The sequence below is a fragment of the Mustela lutreola genome, chromosome 6 (genome assembly GCF_030435805.1).
Source record: "Mustela lutreola isolate mMusLut2 chromosome 6, mMusLut2.pri, whole genome shotgun sequence".
In the NCBI taxonomy this organism is placed as follows: domain Eukaryota; kingdom Metazoa; phylum Chordata; class Mammalia; order Carnivora; family Mustelidae; genus Mustela; species Mustela lutreola.
Window position 1 is genome coordinate 5,023,601 of NC_081295.1, and position 19,517 is coordinate 5,043,117.

Genomic DNA, 19,517 nt, shown 5'->3' on the forward strand with positions numbered 1-19,517 from the left:
AGATGACAGCATCTAGCCTCCTGGCTCTAAAAGCTTTTGGTATGATGACAACCTCAAAATTGACATGTTCTAGTCCCATCTTCTCAACCTGACTGTTTAACCAAATGCCCATTTAACATTCGGGATCTCAATGTTTACATTTCCCAACCCAATTTCTTGACTTCCCTCTCAAACCTGCTCCCCTAACAGTATAAACAGGAAACAAATCCAATTGCTCAGGGTAAAAACCTTGAAGTCTTCACACATACACAACACCCAATCCACTGAAATTCCTGCTAGCTTTACCCTGAAAATAAACCTCCAATCTACTACCACTCAACCCCTTCAATACTAGTCCATGGCACTTTTACCTCATTTATGAAATACAAATGCTTGTGCCTTGGCATCTCTACTTTCTCCATCACCCTCAAAGTGTGTTCTCTTTTCAGAATGATCCTTGAAAATACAAATTAGACTATGTTATTCCTCTCTTAAACTCCTCCAAATAGCTTCTCATGTCAGACTAAAATCTAATATTCTTATCATGGCCTAAAGGCCTCTGTAACCTGCCATCTCCCCCACTTCCTCCTATCCTCCTACCTGTTCCCTAAGCTCCTCACTGGACCCCTATGACACACCTCAAAAATATCTCTGGGTTATCACACTTTTGTTCTCTTTGCTTGGAAACCCCTTGGATATCCAAATGATTGCACTGTATTTCAATCAGGTTGTTTTCCCAAATGTCACCTTGAAGAGGCATTCTCTAATTATCTCATACAAAATAGTACTTCCTTAATCCACAGCTCTTGATTTCTTGCTTTATTTTCCTTCACATTTTAGCACAACCTAATATAGTTTATATTTATTTTTGCTTATTGTCTGTAATCCAAGCTGCCCCATCCCCCCCACCAGAAGGTAAGCTTCAAGATGGTAGATACTTTGTTAGTCAGCTTTATTTTACTCTGTATCTTCAACAGCTGACACAGTAAATGCACTCAATGAACAATTACTGAATGAATTCAAAGGCCCAGAAGTGAGAAAACTAAAGTTTCAAGAAATCAAATAAATACAGAATGGTTCAATCTATGGGTATAGTGTGGCATGTGTGTGTGTGTACTTTATGTTTGGGGGGAGAGTGAAAAATGAAGCCTGAAAGATAACCTATGACAAATCATGAAGCAACTGTAAAGCCATGTTAAAGAATTCTCCATTCTCCTCTTGGAGTGAGAAGGAACCAACAAGAGGCTTTTTTAAGCATGGGAAGGTTATGAACAGACCGCAATGTTTGTGGGTCCCAAACTGCAAGCATGGATTCTGGCTCTGGGGTTTTGGGTAACTCTAGCTTGAAACAAAGGTAAAGAAAATGAGAACAAAAGGACATGGGCACATTTGAGGGATACAGGAAGTTAACGTGACTGAATCTGGTGTTTTTCTGGACACCTGATAACACCTAGAGATTCCAAGTCATATGCAGAATATTGAAGAAACAGGAAAGGCAAAAGTTCCTGTTAATGGACATGTTAAGTAAGCACTGAGAGTGAATGGTCAACAGAATTTTGAGTATCACTATTCTCAAGATAAATTCTGAGACATGAAGACCACAGAAATGCTGAAAAAAGTTTTCATGTAATATAAGAATAAATTAAGTAAGATCTATTGGCAGCTCACTGGAGGGACACGCAGGTGAGACAAAATGCTGATTAAGAAATGTACTATCTTTTATGTAGTGATTCTGACAGCCCTTTGAACCAACTGAGCTGGGGCAATAATTTTTTTCTGCAATTCTGAACCTAATAAGAGGACATCTTAAATAATACATTCCAAAACAAATGCTAGTCTCCACTTCCCTTTTTAACTTTTACATGAACAGGAAAAAATAAATCAGAATTAACCAATTTATATGCGAATTTATATGTGAATTCTTTTCAGAAGATCAAGATGAGTCCACATTTTCAATCCAAAACTACTGTTCTGAAAATATTTAAGCAACAATAAACTAAAGGGTTTTATAAGGAGCTTCACAGTGATTTTTTTTTTATAAGGGTCAAACCAATTTACTTAAAAAGAATAATGAATTCAGAAGGAACTTGTATTTTTCTCCAATTCTGAATTAATGCATTCATTTTATAATCAGCACTTGGAAAGAACAGTATGCAAACATATACAATCATAAAACAGTAATATTGAGACAGCATCAAGAAGCCACAGCAAGCTTTAATGAAACAGTTATGTGGTAGGCGATATGCCAAGCATGCTCCGTGTATTACCTAACTTCACAATAACCACATGAGAGTTCAGTGAAGTTCCAATCTCAGAGATGAGAAAAGGGAGACAGACAGAAAGAGCTACAAAGACGGGATTCAAATCCAGAAGTCAGCTCTCAAATATGATGTATTCTGTCTCCCAACAACTTAAAAGTAAAAACCTAAATCACTTGATAGTTCAGGACTATAAAGCTTCTCTTTTGTTTAAACCTCTGCTTATTAGGGCACCATCACTAGAAATGTACAGTAATGTTGAGTTTAATGAAAACAAATTCCCAAGCATAGGAGCCATGTTACAATAAGCATAGCTGACAAAATGGTAAGATTAAGAAATTGCTACAAGGTTAAATCACTTTATTGAACCCATACCTGCAAGTATTTTTAGTCTAAAATTTGTAATTCTAAGAAAGTTTTATTCCTTCAGAGGTGGTGATAACAATCCTAAAAGTACTTCCATAGGAGATAGATTTATCATCAAAAGTGCTCTTTTCCTTTAAAATATAAATTGTATGAATTTTTTAAAAAGCTTCTGCCATTTTTTATCTACTACTACTTATTCTGTTGTCTATTCAAAGACAACTTTAAAACCAAAAACGGTCCTTTTGAAGTCATTTACTACAATTCTCATTCCGTAAACAAGGAAACAGAAATATACGAACTTTCTGAAAGACATATAGCTAGTTACTAACACCGCTTCTAAAATGATGCTCTTTCCCAGGTTAATAACTTTAAGAACTAAAGTAGTTCACAGAATGGCTGGAATAAAGTAATAGGTCAGGAAGAGTTTTAATCATCAGACAACTGATCTATTTGCTATATTAGGTGACCTTAAGTACTTAGTATTAGTGAGCTGAGCATATTCAGTGATATAGAGCAATAAGTAATATTAGATAACTTTCTGATCATGGAACTAATAGTCCAATATACTTAGAAAAATGCCCTTTTCCATATAGCTTTTCAAAACTGCACAATTATTAAGGAAAAGGAGGAAGACTATATGGTTTAATAGTACACAACTAAGTATTTTAGTTCATGATTAAACCTGTTTGTTTATAAGACCTATTGAACAAGATTTAAATGAAATGTTTTTCTTCCAAGTAGTTAATTTTATCCAGTAAATGGAAAATGTTTATAGCTTGCAAATTTATTTACAGAACAGATTATCTAGGGAATAAAGAACAACTGACACCATACTCATTTATGTAAATGTCAATAAATTTTTGTTTGATAGAATATTAAAAGTATTCCTAGTTTTTTTCAACAGAAAAATTAGGGTCTACACTCGTATCATTTTTACCAAAATACACACACACACACACACACACACACATTTTAAATGCCTTTGAAAATAGTAACTTATTTTTCATTTTCCATTGAAAAAGATAATACCCTGGAATTGAGTGCAATCATCATGTCTAAATGAGGAGTTACTAAAGGGTTATGTAATAATGAGGAAAAGATCAAAAGGAGGGGGGTGGGGGGAGGGAAACAGAGGATGTAAGGGAGAGGATGACAACAAAGGCGTTTGGGTCACTTCTTTATGAGAAGTCACCCCCCCAAAATTACTTTCAGTGTTTAATCTAAGATCCCTAAATATGAACTTTAATACTTTCAGTATCTTAGAAAAAACATTAAATGAGTTGACGTGTGAAAAGTGCTCAGAATGGTATCTGATGCTTCAGCAATTTTCTCTAAAAGAAAATTTTATCATAAATTTTATCGTAACATGGGAAAATTTCACTATGGATCATGAATCTTTCTATTGGAGAGACAATGATGCCAGGCAGGTACTTGGAACCCACAGGCAACTCAAACAATGTGCTCCTACTAACACAGGCCCTCCAACGTAAATACTAGTTGTTCAGACTTTTCTGTATACTCATTACCTGCTTAGAGTGAGAAATTGCTTCCCCCTCAAAAAATAAATAAATAAATAAATAAATAAATAATAAAAGCTTTCATCACCTTGATAATGGACCTTTCTTACCCTATACCAGAGTGATGCAATAAAAAGACTACCTTTGAGAAGTAGGACGCTAACTGAGTTTGTTCCCCTCTCAACATTTCCTTCCCCCAAAGTAAACAGGCTTTCCCATTTTAGGATTTGAGCAATGTCTTTGTTTGCCCACTACAGTGTAGTAAATGAGTTTAAAATTATTTTTATGTTTTGTGGTTAAATGAAATTTCTAAAAAATAAATAACCTTTTCTTTATTAATATAAACATTACAGTAATTTTAAAAAATTATATGGAAAAAGGGGTTGGGCCCCAAGATTTGGAAATTACTACTTACTGCAGGTACCAGTAATTTCTTCACTTCCTCAACGGCTCTCTTCAGTTTGATTTCTGCTCTGTTTTGAGCATCTTCCACAGTGATCAGTACATGTAAATCTTCATTGAGATGCTCCCAATTAGGCTTGCCTCTGTTCTGCTCCTCCTAAAAAATTTACAAAACACATTACTGATTTTTCTTCTCCAAGAGAGTTTATCTTTCATAATACTAACCTGTTGCCTATTATTTAGGCTATGTTTGATCATTCTGCTATGATGACATTATAAACCTTTTTAATTATTTTCCTCATAAAAAGGCTGGGTGTGAGACTGTGGGGTCAAATGACTGTGAATTCAACAAATATTTATTGAACACCTACATGTGCCAAGCATGGAACTTGATGCTAAACTAAAGATACAACAGTAATAAACAAGACTATCAGATCCCCTGCAGTGTTCATATGTACTAAGAAACTTATGGAGTCATCCTTGGGTGATCATGAAAAGCATATTATTTCTTCCATATTTTATTTATGGGGTAAACAGGTCATGAACGCTAACTTATGTCAGCTGTCAAGGTCACATAGCTAAGAACATGTCAATTTAGGAGCTGAACCAACATTTTCATTCTCAAATTCAGTGATCTCTCCATTTCTGTACAACTACTTTTAATAACACTGGCTGAATCCAAGATTAGGACAAGTATTTTGCACATAGACATTACTGTGTAAGAGAAATTCTGCTTAAGTGTATCAAGTAGTAATTATGGAAACATTTCATTATATCACTACAAGAAATATATGTTTTCAACAGACCTTGCATTAAAAACAGTGAACTATAAGGTCACTTATTTTTATCAACTCAAAAATGCTAGTGTAATAGAAACATCAATGTTTCATTTCCTTGATGTCTTCATATCACTTAGTGAGGGATACCCCAGTTTGGAAACACAGTCAAGCTACAGGGAGGTTTTGAAGTAGGGTTGGCTACATTTTCCTTTCAGAATTTCAGAATTACTTCTTGTTTTTCGTTTTAGATATAATACATAAACACATAAATTATATATATTATATACACATAAGTAATATATAATTTGTAACTAATTTTTAAAAATAAAAAATAAGAATATAAATTTATAAATAAGTAAAAATAAAGTATGTATGAAAGTACCTGGCTTAGTGCAAGATACCATATATAAGTAACAGATAGTAAGTCTGGTTGTACTTTCCTCTTCAATGTCACTATTTACTAAATTGTGAGATTCTGGGATGGAGTAACTGGGTGATGGACATTAAGGAGGGCAAGCGGATATAATGAGCACTGGGTATTATATGCAACTGATGAATCCCTGAACTCTACCTCTGAAACTAACACTATACTGTATGTTAATTAATTGGATTTAAATAAAATAAATTTAAAAAAATAAAATCTGAGATTCCAATCAAAGGAGATAAAAACTGGCATAAAACTTACATGTTTGCAGAGCTCATGCTAGGGAAAATATATGGACCTTAGCCAATAAGGATGGAAATATAGTTTATTGTCAAGTATTATGTTTCCCCTGTTTTTCTCTGTTAATATTATCCTAATGTTTGCTAATCTGAATGGTGCCCAAGAAAAATAGAGATCCCATTAATAAATGATGTGAATAAAAATTAAATTATCAATAAAATTTATTTTTCACTTTAAGTTTTTTTGATATAAGTACTAATGAGGTTGTTTGGAAGTAACTATTTAATAAAAAATCTTATTAAGTGTTTCCTTTTGCTTAGGGGACAGACACCATGAAAAAATAAGAAACTAGGGCATCAATAAGTTAAAATTTGACAACCTTAGGGTTCTCTGTATGCCAAAGAACGTAAAATGTATATACACATACCTCTACTGTGGCAAGAAAATCAATTTTTAAATACGGATTTTAATTTTTATTAAAATGTTAATTTTCTTTTCCACCAGAATTTGTATTTTTTTATTTTGGTAGACAGACCTAATAAAATGACTTATATTTTTTGACGAACCTAAAAAAGTATGCCTATATTCATGAATAAGGGACTTCTGCTTCCAGCCAAGATAAAAATAACATGAACAAGACTCTCTCTCCTGCCTGAAATAACAACAACAAAAACCAACAACAACAAAAAAAGCAAAACATAAGAAATGCCAGGTCTCAAGCCTGTGAATATCAGGTAATGAAGACAGTGAGGCTGAGAGATGGCAAATCAATGAAGTCGACCCCAGGATTACCTCAGCTCTCTAGCGTGGGAGTCTCCAAGGCTGCAGCCCAGGGAACAGTGCCAGCTGCCTTTCAGGGTTAGCCTGACTAACCTAAAGATCCAGGAAGACCAACTCACTAGAGTTCAGAGAAGAGGCCTAGAAGGAACTCTACTGAGTGAATTCTAGAGATCTGCACAAGGTCCACTCAAACACTCTTGAACACTAGTCAGTGCACGTGTGGGAGAGAAGATACCAGAGGCTGGTATCAGCCACAGGATTCAAGGCTGAAGCGCTGGGTCCTCACAGACAGCCAGACTGGAAGACTTCATGATGCACAGACATTGGGTAAAATGAACAGAAGGTCTTGCCTCAGTAATGCGAAGTAATTAAACCTGGTCTGACCATGTTCTGGTACCGCCTAAATAAATCTTAAAAGCAAGGCCTAAAAGGACGAAAAGTGTTTTTAACTGTCCCAGAACAAAGGCCAAGAACACTTAAAAGAATAGTAAACATCCACCCAAAAAGGTAAAAGTAACACTATTGGGCATCTAATCAGATACTGACAGGCATGCAAAGAAGCAGGAAAATGTAACATAAGTAAGAAGAAAAACCAATCATCAAACTAACCTAGAATTGTTGTAATTAGTAGACAAAGACACTAAAAGCTAGTGTATGTGTGCACGCATGTGTGCGCACATGCACATGTGAGACACGAGTACAGATACTAATATAGATATTAATACAATGATAACTGAGGAACATTAGTAATTCAGAAATTTAGAAAGATGTAAAACTAAAAACTAAAACCATAAATGACTCACCAGAGAAACCTTTATACATGGAAAGACAAAAAGTCAAAGGATTTGAAAAGGAAGAGGTATTATTTGCATCACAGGAACAGGGACTAAAGTTAAAGTATAATCTGACATTGTGCTTTACAATAATTTGTATTGTATTGAATAAATTTTTAAGTTTGAAAACATCTTGGTAAATGTATACTCTTAATTCAGTAACTGAAGTGCCAGTTAAAAACTGAAAATAAAAGAGAAGTTATACCTACCCTAATGTTGGCTTCAAAATGAAGGGTTTTGCTTAGTTTTAAAACACTTAGAAGAACAAAAACTTGTAGACAAAGATAAAGATGATGAAATTATTGTAATCATGCACTTTTGTGGAGAGCCATGAAATAGATGCAAGGAGTCACGTATACGGAGGTGCCGGGGGATTGAGGAAGCGAGACTGATTGGCTGGCTGCAAGCATGGGTGAGCCCGTGCTCGCAGCGTGATCAGGGAGAGGGTCGTGGACTAGATAGGTGATTGGCCGAGGTAAAGGATATAAAGCGGAGAGACTGTCGGGACAGGGAGAGAACTAATAAAGAAGCTTGCCACCCATCACGTTTGCGGGTCGTTCTTGCCGGCGAGAGCGACATACTTTCACTCCCTCCTAAAATTCTAGAATACTATAGAGTTTAAAATGTACAAAACTCATAAGGAAGAAGAAAATGGGAAAGAATACAATTTAGAAACCACAAAGCGTATGGGCTAAGGAATCAGGGATTTAGCTAATCCCAAGTGAAAAGGAACCAACCCCAACCCCATGCCACCCCTTCCTATCCCCCAGGGAAAAAACTTGAGGCAATGGCAGCAACAGTAGTAGGGGTAAAGGTGGGTCTAAGACCAGAAGAAGACTTGCACTAAGGAGCAGCTGATAATCTCCACATCTCCTCCCCCCAGAGAGCTGGCATTCCATAATTCCCAGCAAAAGACAAGAAATATATTCCTATAGAGTTTCACTTTATAGACTTTTTAAAAAAAGATTTTAACTTATTTATTTGAAAGAGAGAGAGAGACAGAGCATGAGCATGAGCAGGGGATAGGAGACAGAGTGTACAGGAAAGCAGACTCCCTACTGAGCAGGGAGCCTGATGCAGGGCTCAATCCCAGGACCCTGGGATCCTGACCTGAGCTGAAGGCAGACACTTAATGGACTGAGCCACCCAGTACCCCCAGATCAGGATTTTGAGGGTTAGTTCATGCGATCACTTATATACTGAAGACTGAGGCTTCTCCCCCACTCTGCATCTAGAGTGAAGGCAGTCAGCCCACAGATGAGGGGAGGGATACTGGAAGACCTTTCTCTGGGAGTCTGACCAGCCCAACAAACAAACAAAAAATAACCCCAAGAAAGCAAATGCTGACCAGAGAGAAGAAAAATTTAAAACTTTGCAGAGCTAAAATAAGACACTGAATCCTTGAAACAGATAAAAGATGCTATTAAGAAAATTCAAAACGTAAAAAGGAACTTGAGAAACTAAAAATATGATAGTAGAAATGAAAAACTCGAGAGACTGGAAGATAAAAATTTAGAAACTCTCCCTCTAAGTAACAGCAAGACACAGGTGGAAAATGGTGAAGATCAGTATAAAAATTAGAGGACTAGTTCAAGAGGTACAGAATCTAAAAGACCAATGTCTTACCAAGAAAAAGAAAATGGAATTAGAAAAATCATCAACACAATACATACTTTTAAAATGAAACGGAAGGATAAGAGCTTCCAAATGAAAAGGGCCCACGGTTTCTCACCACAATGGAAAAAGGATATGAAAACTAAAAAAAAAATCAACTATCAGCAACATAAGTACAAAAGATAGCAATAAGAAATAAATACCAAAGAATCTCCAGTGGGCAAGGGGGACGACCCATGTTTTCATCCTCAGACTTCAAAAAATGAACATTATCAAACTTGATTTTTAAAAAAAGGTTTTAGGGGCACCTGGGTGGCTCACTGGGTTAAAGCCTCTGCCTTCGGCTCAGGTCATGATCCCGGGGTCCAGGGATCGAGCCCTGCATCGGGCTCTCTGCTCAGCAGAGAGCCTGCTTCCTTTCCTCTCTCTCTGCCTCTCTGCCTCCCTGTGATTTCTGTCTGTCAAAATAAATAAAATCTTAAAAAAAAAAAAAAAAGGTTTTAAAAGATCACTGTACCAAGAAGCCACATTTATCCAATTGTAGTCCATTCTAAACTCTAGTAGAGTTAAAGCAAAGTTCTTCAAAAGTGAGTTTTAAGCCTAATTATTATTCAATACAAACAACTTCTCCCTGTGTTCTTTTTCTGTTTCTCTAATGCATAAAAAGGCAATCTGGAATTGGCAAATACCATAGAAGTCAATAAAACCTATCCATAAATGTTCTCTTTCAGTCATAAAAAATAATAATAATAAATGATAGCACAATGAGACTACACACTTCTGTATCCAATACCTACATTAAGAATCTACTCCCTAGGGCTGCCTGGGTGGCTGAGTGGGTTAAAGCCTCTGCCTTCAGCTCAGGTCATGATCTCAGGGTCCTGGGATCGAGCCCTGCATCAGGCTCTCTGCTAGGCAGGGAGCCTGCTTCTTCCTCCCTCTCCTCTCTCTCTGCCTACTTGTGATCTCTGTCAAATAAATAAAATATTTAAAAAAAAAAAAAAAGAAAGAAAAAAAGAATCTACTCCCTAAACTTCTCACTTCTATAAATAATTTGAGACAAATAAAAGGTTGAAATGAAGCAGAGAGGAGGGATGGCAAAATAGATACAAAAATGATGTATCTCTTAGAAACTTGGGTCAAGGCATTGATTTCTTTCTACAGTTACATTTCAAATACTATACATATTTAAGGTTTTACTTATTTATTTGAGAGAGAGAGAGAGAGACTGACAAGCAACAAGCACAAGCTAGGAGGGGGGTTAGAAGGAGAGAAGCAGACTCCCCAATGAGCAGGGAGCCCAGGACCCTGAGATCATGACCTGAGCCAAAGACAGATGCTTAACCGACTAGGACACGCAGCTGCCCCTCAAATATTTCAAGAGTCAACAGCAGAGACACAATGTAGAAAAAAATAGCTCCTTATTACTCATGATTAAATGTCTGTTTTATAATCACCCAGAGCAATGTCTCATCATTTAAAGTGCCACCAAATTTAAGCAATATAGAAGAACAAGGATTTTTTTCCAGTTGACATAGTCCCAAATTTGCATTCCAGCGCAGTCATCCCTGCTTCGGATTCAACTGCCAACTTGACATGTGGATGTCACGGTCTCTAAAGCACTCAACATGTCTCAGCTGGAGCTCATTCTCTCTCCTCTCCAAACTTGTCTACAAGGGGGTCTCAGTTATTGTTGATCCTAGTAAATGCAGATTTTAAACTTCAGGACAAAGACTAACTGGTGTTGTAGGAAAATCTTTGAAATGCAGTCAAAAGGTTATTTACGCCTCGAAAGAGAGAAGCTGCTATACATATACCTATTCACTCCACACAAATTTGAGGTGCAGTTTCGTGCTTATATTCATTCCCTGCTGTAAATAAATTGGCCTATTCACAGACATGGAGTCTGGTACCTATAACTTCATGCAAGTCATCACGTATATCCAGAACGCCTTCTTTAGTATTTGCTTTTATTTATCTTTTGTTCTAAGTATCATACTGCAATTAATAATTACCTGTTCTAGCTTATTAGAAAGTTCCATCTTAGTTGAATACCAGAACCATGTCTCATTGACTTTTATAGTCTTGATAATATGTATATAACTGACATAAATTATCCTTATCTGGCCCTTAACAAGTATTTACTGAACAACTGAGCTTTAATTATTAAGGAGTGTCAAAAACACGTCAACACACTGCAGGGCGCCTGGGTGGCTCAGTGGGTTAAAAAAGCCACTGCCTTCTGCTCAGGTCATGATCCCAGGGTCCTGGGATCAAGCCCCGCATTGGGCTCTCTGCTCAGCAGGGAGCCTGCTTCCTCCTCTCTCTCTGCCTGCCTCTCTACCTACCTGTGATCTGTGTCTGTCAAATAAATAAATAAAATCATTAAAAAAAAAAAAAAAAACCACACACACATCAACACACTGCAGCTTTCCCCACAGTGCCTTGCTGTGTGATTTCTGTGTCTCTGTCTATATAAGCCTCTATATAATCTCCTTTCATTATATATCTTGGTTTCTGGGCCTGCTTCTTTCTGACCTCATATTTAAGTTGCCTGTTACATTTGGTCTCTTCTAGTCAACTTTCCCAAACTCTCTGCAGTTTTGCTCCTGAGGTCTGATTTTCATAGTCAAAGACAGTGCTTTTCCTTTACTCTATCACATCAGTACTACCTTGCTTCATTCTATCAGAAAAATGCAGTAACAGAAAGGTCAAGGTCTTTTGAAAACTGCAAGACTTAGAGGCACCAGAGTGGCTCGGCCAATTAAGCCTCCCAACTCTTGGTTTTGGCTCAGGTCATGATCTCAGGGTCCTGAGATCAAGCCCTGGGCCAGGCTGCAAGCTCCGTGGTGGAAGCTGCTAAAACATTTCTCTCCCTCTCCTCTGCTCCTCCCCACCACTATGCTCTCTCACTCTAAAATACATACATAAAATGTTAAAAAAAAAAAAAAAACCTGCAAGACTAAAGTTATATCTTAACAAAGTTAAGAGCAAAGAAAACTTGTATGTTCAAAGCTTAAAATCACTGATTTAAGAGAGGCTGAAATGATAAGACAACATTCAAGGAAATAGCAATATAGCTTTATATAATAAACTAAAGTTCAGTAGCATATAAAGCAACTTTATAATACCATTCATTCCTTAATTATAGAATAGATATAACTGCCAATGATACTTTATCATGATCTACATTCCTGATAAATATACTATAAAAACATAACAAATTTCAAATAACTTTTAGTCAATCAGTTGATGAAGAAGAAACTCAGAAATGAAAATAATGATGGTGATGATGACGACACATGTAACTAAGCTTTTATTAAACACTTACTGCTTGCCAAATGCTATGCTCAGTAATATAAACACACCACCTCATCCAATCAATCCTCCCAACAGCCACAGGACTGCAGTACTATTATTCTTACTAATATGTTAATAAGGAGGTTGAGACAGACCTGGCTTGCCCAGGTCTCACAGACAATAAGTTCTGTCAGTTCTATCTGGCAGAATGACTTCTGAGCCTGCAGTAGCAATACTAATTCCTAGCATACGTCATCAACTACATGTGAGCCCAAATAAAACAAACTGTCCTAAAATAGCATCAATAGTGAAAAAGAAACAGAACAATGAGATCTAAATCTTGAGAACTTTTTCTATTTTACCTTTAAAACTCTGTGTGACATTCAGAGGTATTAGCCACTTTGGATGCAGATAAGGAAACAGACAAATTATTTGTCAAATGTAGTTTGGGGGGTTTTTTGGTGTTGGTCCTAACTCCTAATTCCAAGTCAAGCACTCTTCTCCATAAATGAATTCCTGAGTAAGTTGCAAGAAGAGCAGTATCAACAAATGGCAGAGAAGCACCCAGTGAAACAGATCTCTTACATCTACAAATACGCATTTTGTCCGAGATGAGACAACTGTTTATCAAATTTCAGTAACAAAAATATAGGGAAATGATAAACTTGTGGTCACTTAACACATAGAATTCCTTAAGTTATTAAATTTTCAATGGGTGAGATTCTTAGAACTAAAATTTGGTCTTAATACCCAATGAATATATCCAATATTATAAATAAGTTAGGGTTAATTCAAACCATTGTCCTGAAACAAGTTCTAACCATTACTTCTCAATTGTACATCAATCATTTCATTTTTGAAGCTACCATATACCATGACATAAACATATTAAGTCAAAAAATTTCTCAAAATTTGAGAAACCACTTTTGTATCTGATTAGTTTCAGATTAAAACCAAAAAACACCTGATGAGTCAGTGCTCTGTGAAGTTTAAAATTATGTTCTAATTACAGCATCTATCTGAACAACAAAGTAATCCTGTAACATGAAACATCAGACCACACTGACTGTACCAACCCCTGCTGATAATCTCTTCTAATTACACATTCGTAGTCAGGCAAATGAGTACAAGACTTCTGCCCCTACTGTGCTCTTAATGTGAAAGTTCGTATGTCAAAACTTCCAAGAAAGGAATTCAAAAGTGTTACATATTTAAGCAAACCAAGGTTCCAATGACACAATGATGAATATGCACATTTGAGAGACAAAGCTTAAACATATAACTTCCTCCAACTGTATACACAATCTTAAATTAGTTTAAGAAATATTCATTGAGAAACTGGACATAAAGTGGATTTCACATAATCTAACTGCTCACTCTAATTATAATGGTCCTCAAAAATTTTCTTAGCTTGAACTTGAGCCCAGCAACAATCATATATTTTTTTAAAGCTTTATTTATTTATTTATTTATGTATTTGAGAGAGAAAGAGAGAGAGAGAGAGGCAAACTCCCAGCTAAGTGAGGAGCCCAACAGGGGCTCTATCCCATAACACCAAGATCATGACCTGAGCCAAAATAAAGAGTGGGATACTTAACCAATTGAGACACTCAGGCATCCCAACAATGGTATTTTCAAAGCAAATTACTTTCTAGTAATGTATGAAGAATAGAATATGTTTATATTCAGTTTGTTGAAGGTACCTCCAGGAAATTTACTAGGAAGCAGGCATTCAACAAATGCTCATTAAGCAAAATGAGGGGTGTCTAGGTGGCAGAGTCAGTTGAGTGTCCAATTCATTTTAGCCCAGGCAGTGATCTCAGGGTTATGAGATTAAGCCCCCCACATCAGGTTCTGCGCTCGGTGTAGAGTCAGCTTGAGATTCTCTCCCTCTTCCTCTGCCTCCCCCACTCACGCTCTCTCTCTCTCTCAAATAAATTAATTAAGCACAATGAAACAATTTACTAAATTTGAAGAACTTTTACTGTTTTACATCAAATATTTTCCAAGTTAAAAACAAAAGGACTATTCTCAATACTTCTTCACAAGAAACATCTATTGCCTATAAACAATACAAGACTGTCAGGTACATCCCCCTTTCCAGTTTTCATCTAGTATTTCTACTAATTTAAGTGTATTTCTACTAATTTAAGTGTATAATGACCCTGTGTCCAAAATAAACTTATATATCGCCAATTATGGCCACACTATGGCCAAAGTACATTGGTTTCTTCCAATGACAACCAAAAACTAACAAGATATCTCTAGATCTGAGCTGCTAGTATGCAGAAATAACTCTGGATGTGACCATATGGGAAGCTGAATATGATCCTAACGATGCCACAGTGAAGGCTGAAAAGACTGAATCAAAAAAGTGTAAAGAATTTCCCATTAAAAAAAAAAATTTTGTCCCATTAAAAAAAAAAAAAAAAAAGAATTTCCTACAAGAACAATTTCACAGAAAAATGATCAAGTGATTTCCTAATTTCATTTCCCAGCAAGTTTAAAGATCAATGGCTGGGTAATGATTAACAAAAACAGAGAGGAAAGAAATAAAGAACAATCAGGAAGTTCTTTTGGAAACTTGGGACTCAGTTTCTATTACTAACAATCACCCTTATAAAAGGAATTACTGCCCATGGAAGCATGAAATACTTCCTCAAAGCATTAGAATCCTTTTGCTATTCCTATGTGAAATTTTGTATACTGCGTTTTATTCTCTTCACTATCTAGTACATGTAAGAAAGAATTATTAAGGTATAGAAAAATAGTCATTTGTTATAAAAAATGTTTTAAAATATTAAATTGGAATATTTATTTGCTGATAGTACATGAAGAAAAAAGTAAAAGACTTAACATTTCTACTTTTTTTTCCCCTCAAATCATCAAAATCCCAATTTCAAAAATCATCTCTTAAGAAAATCTTCCCCACGTCCTCTCAGACAGGATGTTTCCTGCTATCATTTTCTCATCTGACATGGTAAGTCTGATTTTAATTACTATCTAAAAGGCTCCAAGAAGTCTAAAATCAAACTCACCTCCATACTCCTTGTAAGGCATTGATCACAGTTAATTCCCCATAACTGTTCAACTTTTACTAGAACACAGCACGAAATACAAAGACAAAGCCATAGCTGATATTATTAACAAAAGTAAACATATAGGGGCCTCATACTCAGCATTTTATATCCTACAAAGTTAATTCTTTTAAAGTCTTAGAAGTAGGTATTATTATAAATCACTTGTTTCTCACTGAAAAAATGACTTACTCGGTGCTACTCAGCTAAAGTGACTGCTGATCATACAATCTGCCTTCCACACAACAGTATGCTACTAAGTAAGAAAGGGCAAATATAATATTTTAAAACCAAAATAACAAAAATATTAGTTATTTCACTGAAAACAATAAAAAGAAACGAGATGATTATTCGGACAAGGCCACCTACAGATTAATTTACTGGCTTGAGCAAAGATCATTCCCAAGTCCAAGTATGATAGCTTTAAGGAGAGAGTTAAGAGAGTGACAAAAAATATGGTTCACTGTTACAAAGGTACTTTTTCCCAAGGGAATTTATTTAGACAATAAATTTTACAGACATTTAAAAAACACACAATTATTTTAGAATATGATTTTTAAATATGATTTTTGAATATTCATTTGCTGATATTCTAAGGAATTTATGACACTCTACTTTCTAGCTGTTCAGGCAAAATACCTGAACCTTGGTGTCCTCCCTGTATAACAGAGGTAAGTCTAGTACTTGACTTCACAGGACTAGAATGAGCTCTCAGTGTGCTGTTTGTACAGAAGAACACCAAGCATCTCATCCGATCTATGTAACTGATGTTACTGTGGTTCAAAAGGACAGCTATCTACAATCTAACAGGAATAAAGGACTGTAGGAAATGACACGCGCAGGACTGCAAGAGAATGGACAAGAGAATGGACTGAAGCGACTTCAGAGAAGGGACTGAACAACAGCAAATAAACAGGTAACTACAGGTTGTAATTTAGAAAAATAAAATCAGAAGGCACTTTGGGGATCAAGAGTACCACCTTAACATAGCCTAATTTTTAATTAACTTAATCAATAAAAATAGATTAAACATTAAGTAAAAACATGAAATTATCTTAAAATAAAATTTTTATGACAAAGAAGCTCAATAAGGATCCACCTATAATCTCTGGGGTAGCCGACCAAGAGAGCGCTCAGCTATTCAAGGCACTGAACTGTCTTCCAATCAGGGTTTGGAATTGGAACAGCATATAAAGACGACTACAGTTTCCCAGAAAACGGAATAAACCATGTCTTTTCCATGAGCTCTATTCGAAACAGACCAAAGGAACAGTAAGAGGAATTTATTAAAAATTAATGAAACTGAAGAATGAGTTCAAATACTGCTTCCGTAATTTTTTCCCATAATCCCCTCAAAATTCACCTCCCCCACTTTTTTTCCATAGAATTTCATGGTTCTATACTACTACTTAATACTATACTTACAGATAGTCCTCTGTATCAGTACACAGAGTAATAAGACTCCAGAGAGCTCAATGGTTCCTTCTCCGTTTTTGTATTATTCAAATACATTTAAAAATGCCTAAATAAGAGTTTGGTATATAACCAGTAGCTGTACATTTCTCTGTTCTAGTCTGCACAGATGTGGATTTGTACTTCTTTTACAAGGTTTTCATCAGTTTTTGTTGAGTATTTGACATTCTATATATATGTATATTTTATCAATGGAACAACAAATCACATACAAGTGTCCTACTCATTTCTCAAGATACATATGTGCTACTCTAATGAACACAATACAAATTTACTTCAAAAGCATCACTAAATTCAAATTAGTATTTTTTTAATCATTATACATTTGCTTTACTCACTACTATGTTTATATATTAGAAATCATTTCCATAAAACATCTGGAAAAATATTTTGTGTACAGGAAGCATTTTAAAAAATCTGGAATTAAATTTCTGCATTATAAACTTAAAGGAGCATGTAAATAAAATATATTGGTTAAATGATCACTAAACTCCTAAGCCATATGGTGTTTTTTTTGTGCCTTGTACATGTGTACTTTTCTATGTTAGGGAAAATCATTAAACATCTAAAAAATTCAATTTAAGACCTATAAAGAATAATATCAACTAGGCAGTATCAAAACAGAATATTCCACCTCTCCTCTGTGATTAAAAACATTAAACATGTAACTGAAGTAAAAATACATATTCAAAATAAAAAGATCAATGAATAAACTATAGTCACAAGGAAGTAAAGGTTATCTTGAAGGATCCACATACAGGTATGGCCTGTCTCATTTCTTTGGAAGCCAAAGACCATAAGCTGAATGTTATACAATAAGGATTTTCCAGAATGTAAGAGAACAACAGCACGCGGTTTGTTAGGTTTCAGTCCTTGAGAACTGAAAGAGGAAGAGCAGCTCTATTATTTGTAGCTATTACTTTGCAATGTCCTGTCTGTCCAACCTAATGCTACTATGGACATTTACAGCATTCCTACTGCCTAAACATTAATTCAGCCTCCTTCAGGTAATCTTGAACCCATCGGTGATAAGCAGGATCAAAAACACAATTGTCTCTAATACAGAAATGCATACTGCAGACCTCTACTGCCATAACTGAACTTCAAGATCTCTGGTAGGAAAAAAGGAAAAAAGGAATATGCTTTATAATTGTTTTATATTCTATGGTCCTGAGCATCTATCAAGTATTCATATTTATTAACAATAAGTGAGTGTTAAGTATGCTCCAAACCCTAAATCAGCATTTGGTCATTGTGTAATAGAGAATAAAAAGAACTGGTTAAGTAGAAAGACAACAAACACGAAGGTCTCTCCCTACCTCAAAAAAGTGAACAAAGACTCAAATGCCAGCCTTATTTCAGTACCTTATTTCAGTTACCTCTGTGACCTGAGCAACTCATCCATATATTCATTTATTTACTTAGTAAGTATTTTAGTTTTTTCTACTAAACAGAAGGTACTTTGGTAAACAAGGTTTATGACACCTAAGTGGACAGACATACAAGCCCCGAAGGAGCTCACAGGCTAGGTAAGAAGACACATGTGAAATAAGTAGTAACGAATAGCTATTTACTTACAATTGAAGTGACAGACACCAAAATTCACTTCCAAAGTACATATTACACTTGACTGATCTAGATTGTTTGGTCAAATAACTACCTCCTGAAATTGTATTTCCTCATCTGTAAAGGTTACAAGGTTAGAAGGATTAAATGAACGAAAGGATGTTAAGACAGTGACTCAGTTCATAGTACCTAATATTTTACTATGTACCTCCTAGTAGTATCCCTACTCCCTTCCTAGATTTTCCTTAAAAGATGACTTTCTAGGTAATATGAATTCCACTGCCTGTCATTATGTTAACATAACCAACTATCAAAGAAGTCCTAGTTCCTCTGTAAGGAAGCCCCAAAATCAAAGCCACAGTGAAAAATAATAAAATTAATTAAATTGAATGAAATAGCAATTAATCAATGATTCCTCTACATTAAAAAATAAAGATGCCCACCCCCAATCACCTGGGATATTTTATTCTTTTCATGACAAGAACTTTCAACCTTGGAAAGTTTGAGAATTAAGATTAGAATGATAACAGTCAGTTAAACCAATGTAATATTAATAGTCGGTTTCTTTTTTCTTTTTTTAAGGCTTTTATTTATTTGAGAGAGACAGAGAGAAACAGACTCCTCACTGAGCAGAAAGCCCAATGTGGAGCTTGATCCCAGCACCCTGAGATCATGACCCAAGCAAAAGGCAGACACTTAATGAACTGAGCCACCCCATGGAGGCTCTGTGTTTCTTATCTACAATACTTGTAACGCTGATGATTATTTGGTTAAGTCTCTTAACGTTGTCCTGATTTCAACTGAAAAAAAATATAAATAGGTATCCATAACACACCCCAGAGATTATCAGAGCAATGAGTCAGAAGCATTTGTATTTTGAAAAGCTCTCCAGATGGTTCTAATGCACAG

The 19,517-nt window shown here is 35.6% G+C and overlaps 1 protein-coding gene across 7 annotated transcripts in view; it reads right to left on the reverse strand.

The window, feature by feature from the left end:
- QKI (QKI, KH domain containing RNA binding) overlaps positions 1–19,517 on the reverse strand; it is a 159,850-nt gene that overhangs the window by 44,832 nt on the left and 95,501 nt on the right. For all 7 annotated transcript variants that reach the window (XR_009354437.1, XM_059176585.1, XM_059176582.1 and 4 more), the window contains exon 4: positions 4,536–4,679. Coding sequence is in view for 6 of the 7 variants with exons in the window: in XM_059176585.1 (XP_059032568.1) it covers positions 4,536–4,679 (144 nt within the window). In the remaining variant the exon portion in view is untranslated. The remainder of the gene's footprint in view (positions 1–4,535; positions 4,680–19,517) is intronic.